The sequence below is a fragment of the Mytilus trossulus genome, chromosome 3 (genome assembly GCF_036588685.1).
Source record: "Mytilus trossulus isolate FHL-02 chromosome 3, PNRI_Mtr1.1.1.hap1, whole genome shotgun sequence".
NCBI lineage: Eukaryota > Metazoa > Mollusca > Bivalvia > Mytilida > Mytilidae > Mytilus > Mytilus trossulus.
Genome location: NC_086375.1, coordinates 61,119,602 through 61,138,849, shown reverse-complemented (window position 1 = coordinate 61,138,849; position 19,248 = coordinate 61,119,602). Strand labels below are relative to the sequence as shown.

Sequence of the window (19,248 nt, the reverse complement as noted above, 5' to 3'; positions counted from 1 at the left end):
ACGGAGCCTTGGCTCACACCGAACAACAAGCTATAAAGGGCCCCAAATATACTAGTGTAAAACCATTCAAACGGGAAAACCGATGTTCTCATTCAGTATTCAAGAGCTTGCAGTTTTATAAAAAGTCTACCGTGCCTTAGTAGAAAGTTGATAAGCACAGAACATCTAGTCCTTTTAAAAAAAAGTGAATAGGAAAATACCAAGTCCTTGTTTATAAATATTCGATATCAACTTCAAAACTTATACATGATGGTCTTGAGATAAAGATTCTAGGTACTGACTTTGTTTATCATCTTAATTATGTGTAATGATGTGGTTTTTGTTGTATATGTAAATTATCAACCTTTGCTGTTTAGTCCAATTTTGGTTAAATCCTTTTGGCGTAGCTAGGCACTTGTGAATCCTGCAGCCCTGTGATGATGTGCTGTTGTCTTTTTGTATAATATTTTTTTTCATTTTTGCTTATGTGATTTGTCTGTTAGCTATTTAATTTTTCTTTGTTAGCATATTTGTTGGTCTTTATAATGACTAATATTATAGAACAATGAAGACTGCTGTACGCCTATTTTTGACATTTTTACCAATTATGTCTTTTTTTCTCACAAATTTGTTGTCAATATAAGGGAAATTTAATCGTCTGTCATACAAGCGAGATGATTTGCTAGCTATAAAACCAGGTTTCAGCCACAATTTTCTGCAAAAGGCAAAGCCTGTATCAAGTTAGAAATATGACAGTTGTTATCCGTTCGTTTGATGTGTTTGAATTTTTAAATTTGTCATTTGATAAGGCATTTGCCTATTTGAGTTTTCCTTGGACTGCTTAGAGTTCCGTATTTTTGCAATTTTACTTTTTCCCTGAGATGTTATGTACCCTCTTACTTTCCAGCAAACAAATGAAATGATAATTCCTGCTTGCCTAACTCCAATATTCACCAAGTTGTTTCTTTTGTACTATTATTTTCTCTTTTAGCCACGGCATTGTCAGTTTAATTTCGATCGAGGAGTATGACTGTTCCTGTGGTATCTTTCGCCCCATTTTTAATAACTCACTTTTGTTGAAATGTTTTTTTTATTATAATAGAATCATAAGTTTGGCCATTTTAAAAAAAATTATCACCCTGAAGATGTTCACCGGACATCTCGTATGAACCAGTCCTACAGGTATGTCCAAGGAATCTAGTAGGAATTTGTTAAGAATTCCTACCAGGAAAGTGCGCATATTCCTGCTTAATTGTAGCAGGAATCTGCAAGGAAAAAAAGCCGAAATATTAATTAGCAGAATTTTTTATTAGGAGTAATGTGATTTCTACCAGCAATATTCAAATTAGCAGAAATCTTTTTGTAGGAAAGTAAAATTCCTACCTGGATATTTATCAATTTACCTGCTAATTTGAATATTTCTGGTAGGATTTGTTTTTATAAATTCCTACTAGGAAAATACATTTCTAGCAGGATTCTAAAAATATACATTACAAACTGAGGTGTATACACATGTGGTTCTTCCATTTAGTTTGAATCTCAGACACAAAGAAACAAAGAAAACACATGCGAAACTTGTAAAATTTGACTCTTTAAAGTCATAAGAAATCTCAAATTAAAAAAAAATATGCATATGATTTTTATAACTAAATAGATAGTTTTCATTATACAACTTATTTACATATACTTTTTCCGAGGAAAAATCTTTAAGTTGTCCACATTTACAAGAAGTTTACTTATTTTTAATTGCTTGCTACCAGGAAGCAATTCGCCGACATATTTTCCGTATGCATAGTGACCCGAGCGTAACCCTCCTCGTAAAACTCCGGTGACCACAATACGCATGGATCTGTCATTGAAATAAACAAGTATCTGATTATACATGTTAAACACGTGTTCAATACCCATGCTTTTTGTAATTTGTTTACTATAAGGTGACAATCGGTAAAACCCGGTTTCAAAACACGGCATTTAATGAGCAGCCATATTTGTTAAATCATAACAAACAGAGAGAGAAAAAAAATGACGCTGATATGATATATTTTCGAAAATAATGATAAAATCGTGCACAGAGGACTAAGTTTATGATGTATACATGCATTGGTTCAAGAATTGGACAAACATTATTTTTCACCACTCACTCGTTTCATATGACTTTAATTCATGAAGTAGCTACCACTTATGAAAGTTGTGTTATAAACCTGGTTGGTAATCTGTTTTTGAATTTAATTATGATGTACATAAATGAAACAGTTTTTTTGTTCACTCTCTAAAACATTTGTTTTATTAGTATTGGTATATCATTATGTATACAACACAAATGTAGCTCAAACCTATAGCTTTAGAAAGCCATAAATATAAAATCATCTAAAATACAAAGTACCAAAAAGGCTACAAAACACACTTAAATCAAGTTTGTTGGAGCAAGATGCTTAAACTATGTATAAGGACATTTCCACCTTGTATAATACTAAATGAGCGATAAGATGTTTCACAACACTCAAAGGAAGCTATTAACAAGGCATTGATAATTAAGTTTTATGGTGCCCAAAGGACAGATCCAACTGTACATAAGCAACACGACGGGTGCCACATGTGGAGCAGGATCTGTTAACCCTTCAGGAGCACCTGAGATCACCCCTAGTTTTTGGTGGGGTTCGTTTTGCTTATTCTTATGTTTTCTACGTTGGGTCTTCTGTACTATTATTTGTCTGCTTTTTTTTTTTTTTAATTTTAGCCAAGGAATTGTCAGTTTATTTTCGATCTGAGCTTGACTGTCCCTCTAGTATCTTTCGTCCCTCTTTTATTGTTTTTAGAAAATCATAAGGAATCATCTGACTAAGCTATCCCTCAATAACAGCTGGTTGAAGGGCCTTCTGAAATATTTTGGTAAATTATCCATGGTTTGCCTAATTTCCAGTAAATATCAATGCATATTATTTCTATGCTGTGATGTTACACTATTGTTTCAGATAAGAGTGGAGGTTTGTATCTGTTAAAAGCTGCATTTGTTTGCACCTGTTCTAATTCAGGAATCCGATGTTTAGTAGTTGTTGTTTGTTGACTTGTTACTCGTACCTTCGGCTTTGTTAATGTCAAGGTTCAGTGGTCACTTATCTTCATGTGGTTTATGTATTCAGGAATGGTTAATGTTCAGTTTTAGAGGGGGCATCACTTCATGTGAGGTATGAATTCAGGCTTGCTCAATTTAGAGGTACAGAGGGAGGTTTATTTTATGCGGTTTATGAAAAGTTATGTTAAAGTTCCAAATAAACTCATCATAGATACCAGGAATAAATTTTGTACATATGCCAGTCGCGCGTTTTGTCTACAAAAGACTCATCAATTTAGCTTTAGTTTAAACATATTTATTTATAGTGGATTGGGAAACAAGTTTTGCAACTTATATTAATCCCTTTCCACTTTGCGTGTGCGAGTGCTGCCTTGTAGCGGCATTAGCCTACTCTTTTTCGAAATCTACAAGGGTGTCTTTAACGTGCAAGAGATATGGCTCTCTCTTTACACGGGCCAGCCATTTATCGTCCCCTTCCGACGGACTATCACCGTTTCCTCAAGACCATACTCGCAGATAATGTCAAGGGAGAGCCGAAAATTGAGTCTCTGAATTTTCATCCTAAACGGGAATCGAACCAGGAACCTTTGTGTTAGTAGTCCGATGCACTAACCACTACACCACGGCTCTCCTAATGGTTAATGGTTAGCTTTCAACATAAGCATATGATTAGAGGCAAAAATACCTAAATTAAATTCAAACTGTTGTTTTTTTTCATATGTATAAATTCAGGCTTGCTTAATTAAGATTTATAGATTTAAGTTGTATTTTAGGATATTTGAGTTATATAAACTTTTTAAACCACTTTAAACTGATTGCTAGGCAACACAATACGCAAGATAGACCCGAAATGCCACCATTTCAAGATGGTCTATGGTCTACAGTATCAACATGACAAATTAAATGAAATATTGAGTTTGAGCCAAATATAGCCCTTATCAGCCCTTGTCCTTTGACCCAGTAGTTTCAGATAATTTAATTTTTGTAATAGTTTTCAGAGTAAAACAAAAATGCCTTTGGGCCACGAGACCTAAAAACTGATTCACACATTGAAATGATTTCTCCTTGCACTTTTTTTCAAAATAAAACAAAAACAATATGAATATCATTAAAAATTTCAAAAAACATCCCTGTTCGTATACTTGAGGGACACTCTCAGTTATACTAGTGATGAACTGATATGGTATCATCTATAATCTATCAGACATATTGGCTGTAATTCACAAACTGATACTAGTGACACATTGTCATAAATAAAGAATAATTGCAGATGCATAATATTAATTGGTATCAGGCAAAATATTAAATGATGTTAAACTATGATAAATGTTGTCACACAGATCACAAACACAAAATATCTACCATTATCAATATGTGACATTATATGATATTTACATGCACATATAAGTAGGTTAATTATAGTGTTACTTCAACCATGAAGACTGTGTGTATATCAATACATAATAGGCATATTTTGATCCCTGATATCATTTAATAATTTGATCACACCCTGCCCTGACAAGTTCTGTGACTCTAACCAACTCATAGCTTTGTTAACAATAAACTTCAATTCATCAGCATGTTTCTCAAGGTAATTCTGCAGGAACACTATTACATAGGCTGTGCACCAAACATCCAACTAAAACAGTAAAACATATAAATTTATAGACATTTAACATAGGCTGTGCACCAAACATCCAACTAAAACAGTAAAACATATAAATTTATTGACATTTAACATAGGCTGTGCACCAAACATCCAACTAAAACAGTAAAAAACATAAAATTATAGACATTTAACATAGGCTGTGCACCAAACATCAGACTAAAACAGTAAAAAACATAAAATTATAGACATTTAACATAGGCTGTGCACCAAACATCCAACTAAAACAGTAAAAACATAAAGTTATAGAAATTTAACATAGGCTGAGCACCAAACATCATACATCGTACATAGTAAAAAATAGTTCCGGAAAATGTTTCTCAATGAAATATTCATGAATGAAACGCTGTCTCGCGTTGATTTCTTTTGAATTTCTCTTCAGCCAATGGTTGATCACTAGTACTACATTATCTTTGAGTAGATCATTGCGACAGTCTGTCTCACTGGAAGTTGAGGTCGACACCTATGGAAAGTAGCTATAGCAAGCTATAGCAAACTTTACAAAAACAAACCTTGTCAAGCACTTACATACAGTTGACAGACCATGTTAAAAACTTGCTACCCCTCAACTACAGCGGGGGAAGAAATTGAGAAAGATTTTCACATTTGAACAACATCTATAATAATTTTTACAATTAATAAGTTTTAACATCTTATAGAAGGGATTATAAAATATAGATACCTTGTAACTTTTGAAACTATCAAATTTCTTTAAATTTTCTTCATTTGTTCCTAAGAACTTTACTAAATCATCTGAATACTTCCATGGTCCATCAAACTGCTGTAGATCCACTAAATTCATCATAATATCACCTAAATTAGAAAAACAAGAATTTGAATTAAAAAGTTGTCCTCACTTGTTTCTCTACAAAAGAGGCATGTACTGTAAATCAACTTATTTTTGAGAACACTTTATTTTGACGTTAGCCAATTCCCGATTTTTCAAACTACTTGGTGTATTATAATAAAGAAGGATCCTATTTTTATAATTCTATTCAAAGAGTTGAAAACCATATACGAGTTGAAAATACTATAGTTCATGATTTGAAATGTATTTTTGAAAAATAATAAGGCCTTGTGGGTGCAGGAAGGATATACAATTTACCAATTAATTTTAATTGACATAACCTTTTGGATATTTGTATAAAACATCTATAGTTCCACTCATAATGTGTAGAATTACATGCATTAAAATAGAAAAAGCTCCAAGACAACAGGAAACTTCAAACAATCCGAAACTTCATGTTAACAGAGTTCAATAATGAAGAAAAAACTGAAAAAGAAATCTTTCTCTGCATAAAATGCTTAGTAGATCTGAGATACAAGATAAAGCATTTAACTTAACATCGACCAGTGAACCATAACAATAAGGTCAAAATCAGATGATACCTGCCAGACAGACACATACACCTAATATATATGACCTATTGCTAAAGTATATGAGAAACAGACTAAACCACAAAACTTTTAAACACCAATCAATTAAACCATTATAAGGTCAAAGGTAAGATAAAGGCTGCCAGACATATACACTATTCAACCATTCTTAAATTATAGGGGTATTGCTTAGCCCCAGCTTCATATAAATTATTTTGTAACATATTAAACTTGAGGCTGTCTCAATGGGTGAAAGATAATAAGTCATTAGTTGATGATCAAAATTGGTACCGGAAGGAAAGGAGTACTAGATTAAATATCTTTACTTACTAGTTTAGTCGATGTTCGTAAAAAGCTATGAAAATCCAACTTTTGTGCATTTATCAATTTTAAGAAGGCATATGATACGATTTAGAAGGTCATTGTTATGGGAAAACTCACATATCTGGGGGTTGATGTACAAATGTGAATGGCTATTAAATCCCTTACAAATGGGGTCAGGTGTTCGATCAGAGTCAATAGCTGCAACACAGGTTGGTTTACTGTGAACTGTAGTTTAAAACAAGGCTGTTCACGTTCTCCTTTATTATTTAACATTTTCATAAATGAATTAGCAGTATACTTAAAATCTTTTGATTTTGGTGTTGACATTGGAGGAGAAAAAGTATGTATTTTATTGTATGCTGATGATATCCTACTGTTAGCAAATACTGAGAATGAGTTAAAAAAAACAACCTCTTAGATGAGTTATATCATTGATGTACTGTATTAATTCATGTAAGAGTAATGTTTTTCCATTTCAGACCGACCTCATTTGAACGATCAAGTCACGTCTTTAAGTGTGGGGATATGAATATTGCTCCTAGCAGCAAATATGTTTGTCTGGGCCTTGTTTTAAATGATTTTATAGACTTTAGTATTACTGCAAAAGAAGTTGCTAGGTCAGCAAACAGAGCTCAAGGTCTACTGTATAGCTAAGTGTAAAGCTATTGGTGGCATTTCATATGACGTCTAAAAAAAGCTATTTGATTCACTTGTAAGTCCTATTGTTGAATATGGTGCCGCGATTTGGGGCTGCAAGAATTTCTCATTTATTGATGCGATTCAGATGAGAGCTTGTAGGTTCTTTCTTGGTGTTGGTAATTATACACCCAATCCAGCTGTTATGGGAGACATGGGGTGGACTCCAATTTACCATACTCAATGGAAATTAATTGCAAGACACAGGCACAGATAAGTAAATATGGAACCAAACCGCGTATTTACAGGAAAATATTTATATGGGCAAATGAGGTCAGTCTGAAACATAGAATTGTAAAAAAATTGGAATTTCATGGTTAAAAAACATTTCACGGAACTTGAATTGGCTGACTTTTGTAATACAAACACTTATATTAATAATCGAAGCACTGTAAGCACTGTAAGCAGTTAGCAAAAACCAAGGCAAACATAATCATGAAAACTGTGCCAATGTTGCCTCAATTTTTTTTAAGATTTAAAAGAACAAAATTTAAAATTCATATATTTTACATGCCTATGAGATTGACCTTGAATGTCATTCAACTCTAGGAGCTGGTATCTCAATCTTTTACAAGTTCTCAAAACACACAAGAGGGGGTGGGGTAACGCAAGGGAGTACTACCCCTATATTTCATTTGATTTTTTATATTGTCCCATACATGTATATATATATGGTTTAGGGGTGGGGATCTCGACAGTTATCAAACAGGAGAATATGGGTGACCCTCAGGACTCTCCCTATATTTCATTTAATTAGTTCTGTTGTCCCATACATGAATATATATGGTTTAATTTAAAGGCGGGGATCTCGACTGTTTCCAAGTTCTCAAACAAGAGGGGAGGGGTGACTGCGGGGACTTCCCCTCTTTTTCTTTTAATTTAGAGGTGATGATCTCACCTGTTTCCAAGTTCTCAAACAGAAGGAGTGGGGTGACCACAGGGACTCCCGCTGTATTCCATTTGAATTGTTATATAGTTCCAGACATGAGGATCTCGACTGTTTCCAAGTTCTCAAACAGGAGGTTGTACAGTGACCCTAGGGACTCCCCCACCCTATAATTCATTTGATTTGTTATATTGGCCCATACATTAATATATATGGTTTAAGGGTGGGGATCTCTACCGTTTCCAAGTTCTCAAACAGGAGGGGTGGGGTGACCCCCAGGGACTCTTCTGTATTTCATTTGATTAGTTATAGTCCTATACTAAACATGAATGTATATGGTTGAGGGATTGGGATCTCATCCGTTTCAAAGTTATCAAATAGGAGGGGGTAAAGTGGCCCAAAGGACTCCACCTATATATCATTTGATTTGCTTTACATTCAGGTATCGTATAATCTAGTTGCACTATTTGTGAAAATAAAGTAAGAAACTTCCAGCTATTTTAACTGACATTATCAAAATTGAGAAAAAAATACCCATTGAAATTGCAGTAATATGTTTACACTTTAAAAGCATCTTACATGCATTACCAACATTTATCACTGATAAAGCAAATTTCAATTTGAGTTTCTTTACAAAATAGTTTCTGCCTTTTCTTTCTTTAACATAAATATTTTGGTTTTCAATTCTAGATTTTATATTTATTTACCATGCATGGATGTATTTTTCACCTGTCTAGATTTTTTATAAGTTGATCGCCAAAACCCGGAATTACTCTTATCCGCTTCCGGTATCGGATGCGATATTATAATATTCTTAAGGCATACATTTTGTTTTCAATGTTGTTTTTGTCAGTCAGATTGATTTTACTCGTATTTACACATTATTTTTCAGCGATTTTCTGTAAAAAGATAGTGGTTGAACAAAATGAACATGGCTGTCATGAATAATAATATTGAAAATAAGGTTTGAGATCGTTTATTTGGAGACTTTTGTAAAAAGGTTTGCAAAAAGTTATTTTTTTTCATTTCCTTTAAAGTGGAAGGTCCATCGGGCATGTCGGGCGTAGCTAGTAACCAAGTCGAAAGTCCGATTGCAAAAGTGGAAGGTTGTGGACTCCGGACCACCGCTAATTTGAACCCCTGGAATTAGTTCTAAATTAAAAATATACGAAAATTTCGTCTTTTGTAATTTAAAATTGCCGCCAACAGCATGAACTAATAGACTACTGACGTAGATGACTACGTATTGATGTCAAACAATATTACTACAAATTTTGCCATTTGGAAAATCTAAACTACTAGTCTTTATAGATTTTCGGCGATAAAATATTTCATACATTTGTTCTGTGACATCTTAGCAAAAAGATCAGGGAACAATAAACTACATAAGAATTCCTAATGTGCTCTACTTCCTATGTTCAACTTCAAAACTTTTGGTGATTCGATGATCTTTTGAGGTTTTTCTGGTCAATTTTTTTTAATCCAGCATTAAAAGTATGAGAAAACTGTCCAATTAGTTATAAATAACATAATATCTAGCTAGATAATAACAATGGCATATATTTCCGTGAGCATTTATTGAGTACAACACAAATCTAGGATGCTCGCATAAGACAGCTTAAATGCTTAAAAATATGTTTATTGTTACAGCCATGTCAAGAATGTTTGATAATCATATTAAGAATGGAAAAGTATGGTTAGTTGATCCTCTTCCAATCGGCGAAATGGGCGTAATAAATTGATAACCTATAATATTTTTTAAGCAAAATTATCTTGTTGAAAACTACTGCAAACTGTTAATGTGTTTTTGTGAAAGAAGTGTCTTTACAAAATTTAGATGTGGGATGGCTCCTTTTAGACTGGAAACTGGTAGGTATGAAAATTTGCCGCTGGAAAAGAGATATTGTTTTAATTGTTTTAAAACTGTCGAAGATGAATATCAAGTTATTTTACATTGTCCAGTTTATAATGATCTTAGACAAGTTCTTTTTACTGAGTCTCTTAGAATTGATGAACATTTAAATAGTTTTACAGATTGTCAAAAAATGGTATTTTTATGTTCGAATCAAGATATTAAAATACTATGTGCTAAAACCTGTAATTTTATTCTTAAACGACCCCGAGAAGTTTTATATCGTTAATAGTAATTGAATACTTTTGTTGTATAATTTTACCATTCAGATTTAATATTCATTATGTACATGAACATATTGTTTTAGTTGATTATTGTCTCTAAAATATCTGTACAGATTGGCTTATGTATAAATGTTTATTTTATAAATGTATTGTGTAATTTTATACATAAGGTGAGACGTAAATAAACTATTGAATTGAATTGAATAGAATTCGATACAACAAATGTAATTGACCAACTGCTTAAAGTATCTAAGAAAGGAAACTAATTTCTTAAACATTAATTTTGATCACAGTTCCAAAAAAAGAAGTTAAGGTCAAGTGAACGCTGCCAAATGGACACGAATATTGGACAAATGGGCACTTAGTACGTCATCTGCATACCAGGTATGAACTCCCTGGCCTTTTTCCTTCTGAAATATAAAGCTTTATACTAATAATATTATACAGTCAGTCAGTTTATATAAGCTTTGGATTTCAAATATTTTGGCCAGGAGCATCACTGAAGAGACATGTATTGTCGAAATGCGCATATGGTGCAAGAAAATTGGTACCGTTAATTTTATTATCATCTCTATTACTACAGACACCAAATAATGACAAAAGCTCACATGGACTTTAAGGCCAGATGAGCTAAAATGTCATACCATATTTTTCTGATCCTATTTCTATCCATTGTTCTGGATTACACCCCCCTCCTCGAAGTCTCAGTATCATGTGAAGTGTATCCTCATCTGTAATACCTACAAAACATACATTCAATATTAATTCAAACAAATTCCTGTCTTTGCAAATCCTTTTTTTTTTCAAGATGAAATATCCTTCATATCTCAATTTAAAACAATTTACTAGATGAATCTCATTCATGAAGTTCAACAAGTTCTTGGCAATATCAACTTTAAGGCATTTGTTGCATGAATACTGGTAAGAAATTCCCACTCTACGAAAATAGTTTTAGCCATAATTTTCATATTATTACAAATTTGAAAGCTTGAAAAATCTGGTAATAAGGAAAACATTTTCTGTTGAAAGAAAAAAAGGCTGGAAAAACTTATTCTACTAGCTAAAATGATTTTAACCATATAAGGTAATGCCATGTGCTGCAGACACTAACTTATCATCTTTATTGAACATGTCATTTGCTGCACACACTAAATATGCCATTTGCTGCAGACACTAACTTACCATATAATATTCATTGAAAGTGCCATTTGCTGCACACACTAACTTACCATATTCATTGAAATTCCATTTGCTGCACACACTAACTTACCATATTCATCTAAAGTGCCATTTGCTGCACACACTTACTTACTATCTTCATTGAAAATGTCATTTGCTGCAGACACTAACTTACCATATTCATTGAACAGCCATTTTCTGCAACCACTTACCCTTCCATTTTTTTTTAGCAGACTAAGAGTAAAAAACCCATGTTTATGGACTTAAAGTAAAAAGTATACAAATTACGAAACATTTTAAATAATTTCTTTATTTCATATTATCAACATACAGCAAAAGTACTTGAGTTTACAAGTGCAATTTTTGTATACAAACATTGCTTTGGTTTGTTGGAACATTAATTCACTGATTTTAAATGACAGTGTAACCTGATAAACAAATTTTAGTTATTTGTATGGATTTTACAATGATAATCAGACCATAAAAAATATGTATTTCATAATACTAAATATGACATTCTTGATATTGATGACTAAATGCTTTGTAGGTATACAAAACTAATGGATAATTAGTTTTAAAATAGATAGAATTACAATATTTATTGAAAATGCCATTTGCTGCATGCACACATTAACTTACCATATTTATTGAAAATGCCATTTCCTGCATGCACACACTAACTTACCATATTCATTGAAAATGTCATTTGCTGCAGACACTAACTTAGCATATTCATTGACCAGCCATTTTCTGCAACCACTTAACTTACCCTTCTCCTTGATATTACCACTTGCTGCACACACTAACTTACCATATTCATTGAACAGCCATTTTCTGCAACCACTTACCCTTCTCCTTGATAAATATTTGATGCACACACTAACCTACCATATTCATTGAAAGTGCCATTTGCTGCATGCACACACTAACTTACCATATTCATTTAAAAGTGTCATTTGCTGCATGCACACACTAACTTACCATATTTATTTTGAAAGTGACATTTGCTGCATGCACACACTTACTTACCATATTCATTGAAAGTGTCATTCGCTGCACACACTAACCTACCATATTCATTGAGAGTGCCATTTGCTGCATGCACACACTAACTTACCATATTCATTGAGAGTGCCATTTGCTGCATGCACACACTAACTTACCATATTCATTGAAAGTGTCATTTGCTGCATGCACACACTAACTTACCATATTCATTGAGAGTGCCATTTGCTGCACACACTAATTTACCACATTCATTAAAGTGTCATTTGCTGCACACACTAACTTACCATATTTATTGAGAGTGTCATTTGCTGCATGCACACACTAACTTATCATATTCACTGAAAGTGCCATTTGCTGCATGCACACACTAACTTACTATAATAATTGAAAATGTCATTTGCTGCAGACTGTAACTTACCATATTCATTGAACAGCCATTTTCTGCAACCACTTACCCTTCTCCTTGATTTTCCCATTTGCTGCACACACTAACTTACCATATTCATTGAACAGCCATTTTCGACAACCACTTACCCTTCTCCTTGATATAACCATTTGCTGCACACACTAACTTACCATATTCATTGAAAGTGCCATTTGCTGCATGCACACAATAACTTACCATATTCATTGAGAGTGTGATGCTGCATGCACACACTAACTTACCATATTTATTGAAAGTGTCATTTGCTGCATGCACACACTAACTTACCATATTCATTGAAAGTGCCATTTGCTGCATGCACACACTAACTTACCATATTCATTGGAAGTGTCATTTGCTGCATGCACACACTAACTTACCATATTCATTGAGAGTGTCATTTGCTTCATGCACACACTAACGTACCATATTCATTGAAAGTGTCATTTGCTGCATGCACACACTAACTTACCATATTGATTGAAAGTGCCATTTGCTGCACACACTAACTTACCACATTCATTTAAAGTGCCATTTGCTGCACACACTTACTTACCATATTTATTGAGAGTGTCATTTGCTGCATGCACACACTAACTTACCATATTCATTGAAAGTGACATTTGCTGCATGCACACACTAACTTACAATAATCATCTAAAGTGCCATTTGCTGCACACACTAACTTACCATATCCATTGAGAGTGTCATTTGCTGCATGCACACACTAACTTACCATATTCATTGAGAGTGCAGTTTGCTGCATGCACACACTAACTTACCATAATCATCTAAAGTGCCATTTGCTGCACACACTAACTTACCATATTCATTGAGAGTGTCATTTGCTGCATGCACACACTAACTTACCATATTCATTGAAAGTGCCATTTGCTGCATGCACACACTAACTTTCCATATCATCTAAAGTGCCATTTGCTGCATGCACACACTAACTTACCATATTCATTGAAAGTGCCATTTGCTGCATGCACACCCTAACTTTCCATATCATCTAAAGTGCCATTTGCTGCATACACACACTAACTAACCATATTCATTGAGAGTGTCATTTGCTGCATGCACACACTAACTTACCATATTCATTGAGAGTGTCATTTGCTGCATGCACACACTAACTTACCATATTTTTATGAAAGTGCCATTTGCTGCACACACTAACTTACCATATTCATTAAATGTGCCATTTGCTGCATGCACACCACTCGTTAACCATATTCATTAAAAGTGCCATTTGCTGCACACACTAACTTACCACATTCATTTAAAGTGCCATTTGCTGCACACACTAACTTAAAATATTCATTGAAAGTGTCATTTGCTGCACACTAACTTACCATAATAATTGAAAGTGGCATTGCTGCACACACTAACTTACCATAATAATTGAAAGTGGCATTGCTGCACACACTAACTTACCATATTAATTTAAAGTGTCATTTGCTGCACACACTAACTTACCATAATAATTGAAAGTGGCATTGCTGCACACACTTACTTACCATATTAATTGAAAGTGTCATGTGTTGCATGCACACCACTTGTTAAACATATTCATTGAAAGTGTCATTTGCTGCACTCACTAACTTACCATAATTATTGAAAGTGGCATTGCTGCACACACTAACTTACCATATTTATTGAAAGTGTCATTTGCTGCACACACTAACTTACCATATTCATTGAAAGTGTCATTTGCTGCACACACTAACTTACCATAATAATTGAAAGTGGCATTGCTGCACACACTAACTCACCATATTTATTGAAAGTGTCATTTGCTGCACACACTAACTTACCATTTTCATTGATAGTGTCATTTCCTGCATGCACACACTAACTAACCATATTCATTGAAAGTGTTATTTGCTGCATGCACACACTAACTTACCATTTTCATTGATAGTGTCATTTGCTGCATGCACACACTAACTAACCATATTCATTGAAAGTGTCATTTGCTGCATGCACACACTAACTTACCATATTCATTGAAAGTGTCATTTGCTGCATGCACACACTAACTTACCATATTTATTGAAAGTGTCATTTGCTGCACACACTAACTCACCATATTCATTGAAAGTGTCATTTGCTGCACACACTAACTTACCATTTTCATTGATAGTGTCATTTCCTGCATGCACACACTAACTAACCATATTCATTGAAAGTGTTATTTGCTGCATGCACACACTAACTTACCATTTTCATTGATAGTGTCATTTGCTGCATGCACACACTAACTAACCATATTCATTGAAAGTGTCATTTGCTGCATGCACACACTAACTTACCATATTCATTGAAAGTGTCATTTGCTGCATGCACACACTAACTTACCATATTCATTGAAAGTGTACTTTGCTGCATGGACACACTAACTTACCATATTGATTGAAAGTGCCATTTGCTGCACACACTAACTTACCACATTCATTTAAAGTGCCATTTGCTGCACACACTAACTTACCATACTTATTGAGAGTGTCATTTGCTGCATGCACACACGAACTTACCATATTCATTGAAAGTGCCATTTGCTGCATGCACACACTAACTTACCATAATCATCTAAAGTGCCATTTGCTGCACACACTAACTTACCATATTCATTGAGAGTGTCATTTGCTGCATGCACACACTAACTTACCATATTCATTGAGAGTGCAGTTTGCTGCATGCACACACTAACTTACCATAATCATCTAAAGTGCCATTTGCTGCACACACTAACTTAACATATTCATTGAGAGTGTCATTTGCTGCATGCACACACTAACTTACCATATTCAATGAAAGTGCCATTTGCTGCATGCACACACTAACTTACCATAATCATCTACAGTGCCATTTGCTGCATGCACACACTAACTAACCATATTCATTGAGAGTGTCATTTGCTGCATGCACACACTAACTTACCATATTCATTGAAAGTGTCATTTGCTGCATGCACACACTAACTTACCATATTCATTGAAAGTGTACTTTGCTGCATGGACACACTAACTTACCATATTGATTGAAAGTGCCATTTGCTGCACACACTAACTTACCACATTCATTTAAAATGCCATTTGCTGCACACACTAACTTACCATACTTATTGAGAGTGTCATTTGCTGCATGCACACACGAACTTACCATATTCATTGAAAGTGCCATTTGCTGCATGCACACACTAACTTACCATAATCATCTAAAGTGCCATTTGCTGCACACACTAACTTACCATATTCATTGAGAGTGTCATTTGCTGCATACACACACTAACTTACCATATTCATTGAGAGTGCAGTTTGCTGCATGCACACACTAACTTACCATAATCATCTAAAGTGCCATTTGCTGCACACACTAACTTAACATATTCATTGAGAGTGTCATTTGCTGCATGCACACACTAACTTACCATATTCAATGAAAGTGCCATTTGCTGCATGCACACACTAACTTACCATAATCATCTACAGTGCCATTTGCTGCATGCACACACTAACTAACCATATTCATTGAGAGTGTCATTTGCTGCATGCACACACTAACTTACCATATTCATTGAGAGTGTCATTTGCTGCATGCACACACTAACTTACCATATTTTTATGAAAGTGCCATTTGCTGCACACACTTACTTACCATATTCATTAAATGTGCCATTTGCTGCATGCACACCACTCGTTAACCATATTCATTAAAAGTGCCATTTGCTGCACACACTAACTTACCACATTCATTTAAGGTGCCATTTGCTGCACACACTAACTTAACATATTCATTGAAAGTGTCATTTGCTGCACACACTAACTTACCATAATAATTGAAAGTGGCATTGCTGCACACACTAAATTACCATATTAATTGAAAGTGTCATTTGCTGCACACACTAACTTACCATAATAATTGAAAGTGGCATTGCTGCACACACTAACTTACCATATAAATTGAAAGTGTCATGTGTTGCATGCACACCACTCGTTAACCATATGCATTGAAAGTGTCATTTGCTGCACACACTAACTTACCATAATAATTGAAAGTGGCATTGCTGCACACACTAACTTACCATATTTATTGAAAGTGTCATTTGCTGCACACACTAACTTACCATATTCATTGAAAGTGTCATTTGCTGCACACACTAACTTACCATATTCATTGAATGTGCCATTTGTTGCATGCACACCACTCGTTAACCATATTCATTGAAAGTGTCATTTGCTGCACACACTTACTTACCATAATAATTGAAAGTGGCATTGCTGCACACACTAACTTACCATATTAATTGAAATTGTCATTTGCTGCACACACTAACTGACCATATTCATTGAAAGTGTCATTTGCTGCACACACTAACTTACCATAAAAATTGAAAGTGGCATTGCTGCACACACTAACTTACCATATTAATCGAAAGTGACATTTGCTGCACACACTAACTTACCATAATAATTGAAAGTGGCACTGCTGCACACACTAACTTACCATATTAATTTAAAGTGTCATTTGCTGCATACACACACTAACTTACCATAATCATCCAAAGTGCAATCATCTGTTAATTGTTGTCCCTTGTATACAAGTCTTTGTTGATCAGGTGCAATACCTCCTTTGTCCTGAATGGCATGCTTTAAATCCCAAATAGTGCATCTACGGTCAATCTGTATAGATGTTGTCTTTCCTGTTAAGGTCTTAATGAATATTCTTTGAGGAACTATAGGAAAAACACATGTACATTAAAATGGTATAAGACCAACATCTAAGGCAGTTCATAAAAAACAACATTCCATGAAGCTGCCTGAAAATTAAAATACAACAAGTGATTTGTTATAAAGTTACAATAGAGAAATGTATCATGTTGTTGACAGTTAAGAAAACCGTTGTTTTGAACATAATTTGAAGCTTCTTCAATTTTTTTTAGCAGATTCAGAGTAAAAAAAAACCATGTTTATGGACTTAAAGTAAAAAGTATACAAATTACGAAACATTTTAAATAATGTCTTTATTTCATTTTATCAACATACAGAAAAAGTACTTGAGTTTACAAGTGCAATTTTTTTAATGCAAACACTGAATTGGTTTGTTGTATCATTAATTCACTGATTTTAAATGACAGTGTAACCTGATAAACAAATTTTAGTTATTTGTATGGATTTTAGAATGATAATCAGACCATAAAAAAATGTGTATTTCATACTACCAAATATTACTTTCTTCATATTGATGACTTAATGTTTTGTAGGTATACAAAACTAATGGATATTTAGTTTTAAAATAGATAGAAGATTTTAGATTAAGAAAAGCTTGTCATCAAAATCAAAAACGATTTCTTAAAAACCTTGGTATATTTTTTATCCAACCAAAAACAGAAAAAAATATATTCAATCAAAAACTTACCTTTTCGACCCTTTTTCTAAAATAAAAAAAAATAACAAACTATAGGCTTTAAAGAGCCTGTATCGCTCACCTGTGTCTATGTGAATATTAAAAAAAAGAAAGTAGATTGATTCATGACAAAATTGTGTTTGGTGATGGTGATGTGTTTGTACATCTTACTTTACTGAACATTCTTGCTGCTTACAATTATTTCTATGTATAATAAACTTGGCCTAGTAGTTTTAGTGAAAAATGTTAATGAAAATTTACAAATTTTATGAAAGTTGTTAAAAATTGACTATAAAGGGCAATAACTCCTAAAGGGGTCAACTGACCATTTCGGTCATCTTGACTTATATGCAAATCTTACTTTGCTGAACATTAATCAATACATAAACAATATTACCCCATGTCAGATTTGCTCTAAATGCTTTGGTTTTGGAGTTATAAGCCAAAAACTGCATTTACCCGATATATTCTATTTTTAGCCATAGCGGCCATCTCGGTTGGATGGCCAGGTCACCGGACACATTTTTTAAACTAGATACCCCAAGGATGATTGTGGCTAAGTTTGGATTCATTTAGCCAGGTTGTTTCAGAGGAGAAGATTTTTGTAAAAGATAACTAAGATTCACGAAAAATGGTTAAAAATTGTCTTTAAAGGGCAATAATTCCTAAAGGGGTCAACTGACCATTTCGGTCATGTTGACTTATTTGTAATTTTAACTTTGCTGAACATAATCACTGATTACAACGTATCTATATCTATAATAATATTCAAGATAATAATCAACAAGAGCTGTCAAAATGACAGTAAACTGGATTCTTTAACATTTATTTGGGTTCTGGCATTTATCAATATCACAAGGACCAAAACTCCTAATAGGTAAAATTTATGATCCTCAATATCAAACTTGACATCCATGTTGTCAACAATAACTACATATAAACTAGATAGAAAATGACCCTCTAGCAGGAAAAACTGTGTGCCCTTAAATTCATAAAATAAGAAAAAAATACTAAGTCCACCTACTTAGGATTTTGAAAATATCTAACAAAGATGAATGAATTGTATGGTTTTCAAATGGAAAGGCAAA

The 19,248-nt window shown here is 33.7% G+C and overlaps 1 protein-coding gene across 1 annotated transcript; it reads right to left on the bottom strand.

The window, feature by feature from the left end:
• Nucleotides 1-3,067: 3,067 nt before the first annotated feature.
• On the bottom strand, nucleotides 3,068-18,498 carry LOC134710924 (uncharacterized). Its single transcript, XM_063571340.1, has 6 exons — nucleotides 18,487-18,498; nucleotides 18,173-18,188; nucleotides 17,307-17,489; nucleotides 10,782-10,877; nucleotides 5,401-5,531; nucleotides 3,068-4,691 (listed from the first exon to the last, which is right to left on the bottom strand). The coding sequence occupies exons 1-6, from the start codon at nucleotides 18,496-18,498 to the stop codon at nucleotides 4,506-4,508; spliced, it is 624 nt and encodes a 207-aa protein (XP_063427410.1). The 3' UTR covers nucleotides 3,068-4,505.
• Nucleotides 18,499-19,248: the final 750 nt, after the last annotated feature.

Bases quoted from the DNA above. Each gene is read 5' to 3' on its own strand.
- LOC134710924 (XM_063571340.1), bottom strand. The intron at 5,532-10,781 runs GTATGACATTTT...TTTCTAATTTAG, and splicing joins AATAGGATCAGAAAAATATG to GTGATATTATGATGAATTTA. The intron at 4,692-5,400 runs GTATCTATATTT...TTACTGTTTTAG, and splicing joins ATAGTTTCAAAAGTTACAAG to TTGGATGTTTGGTGCACAGC.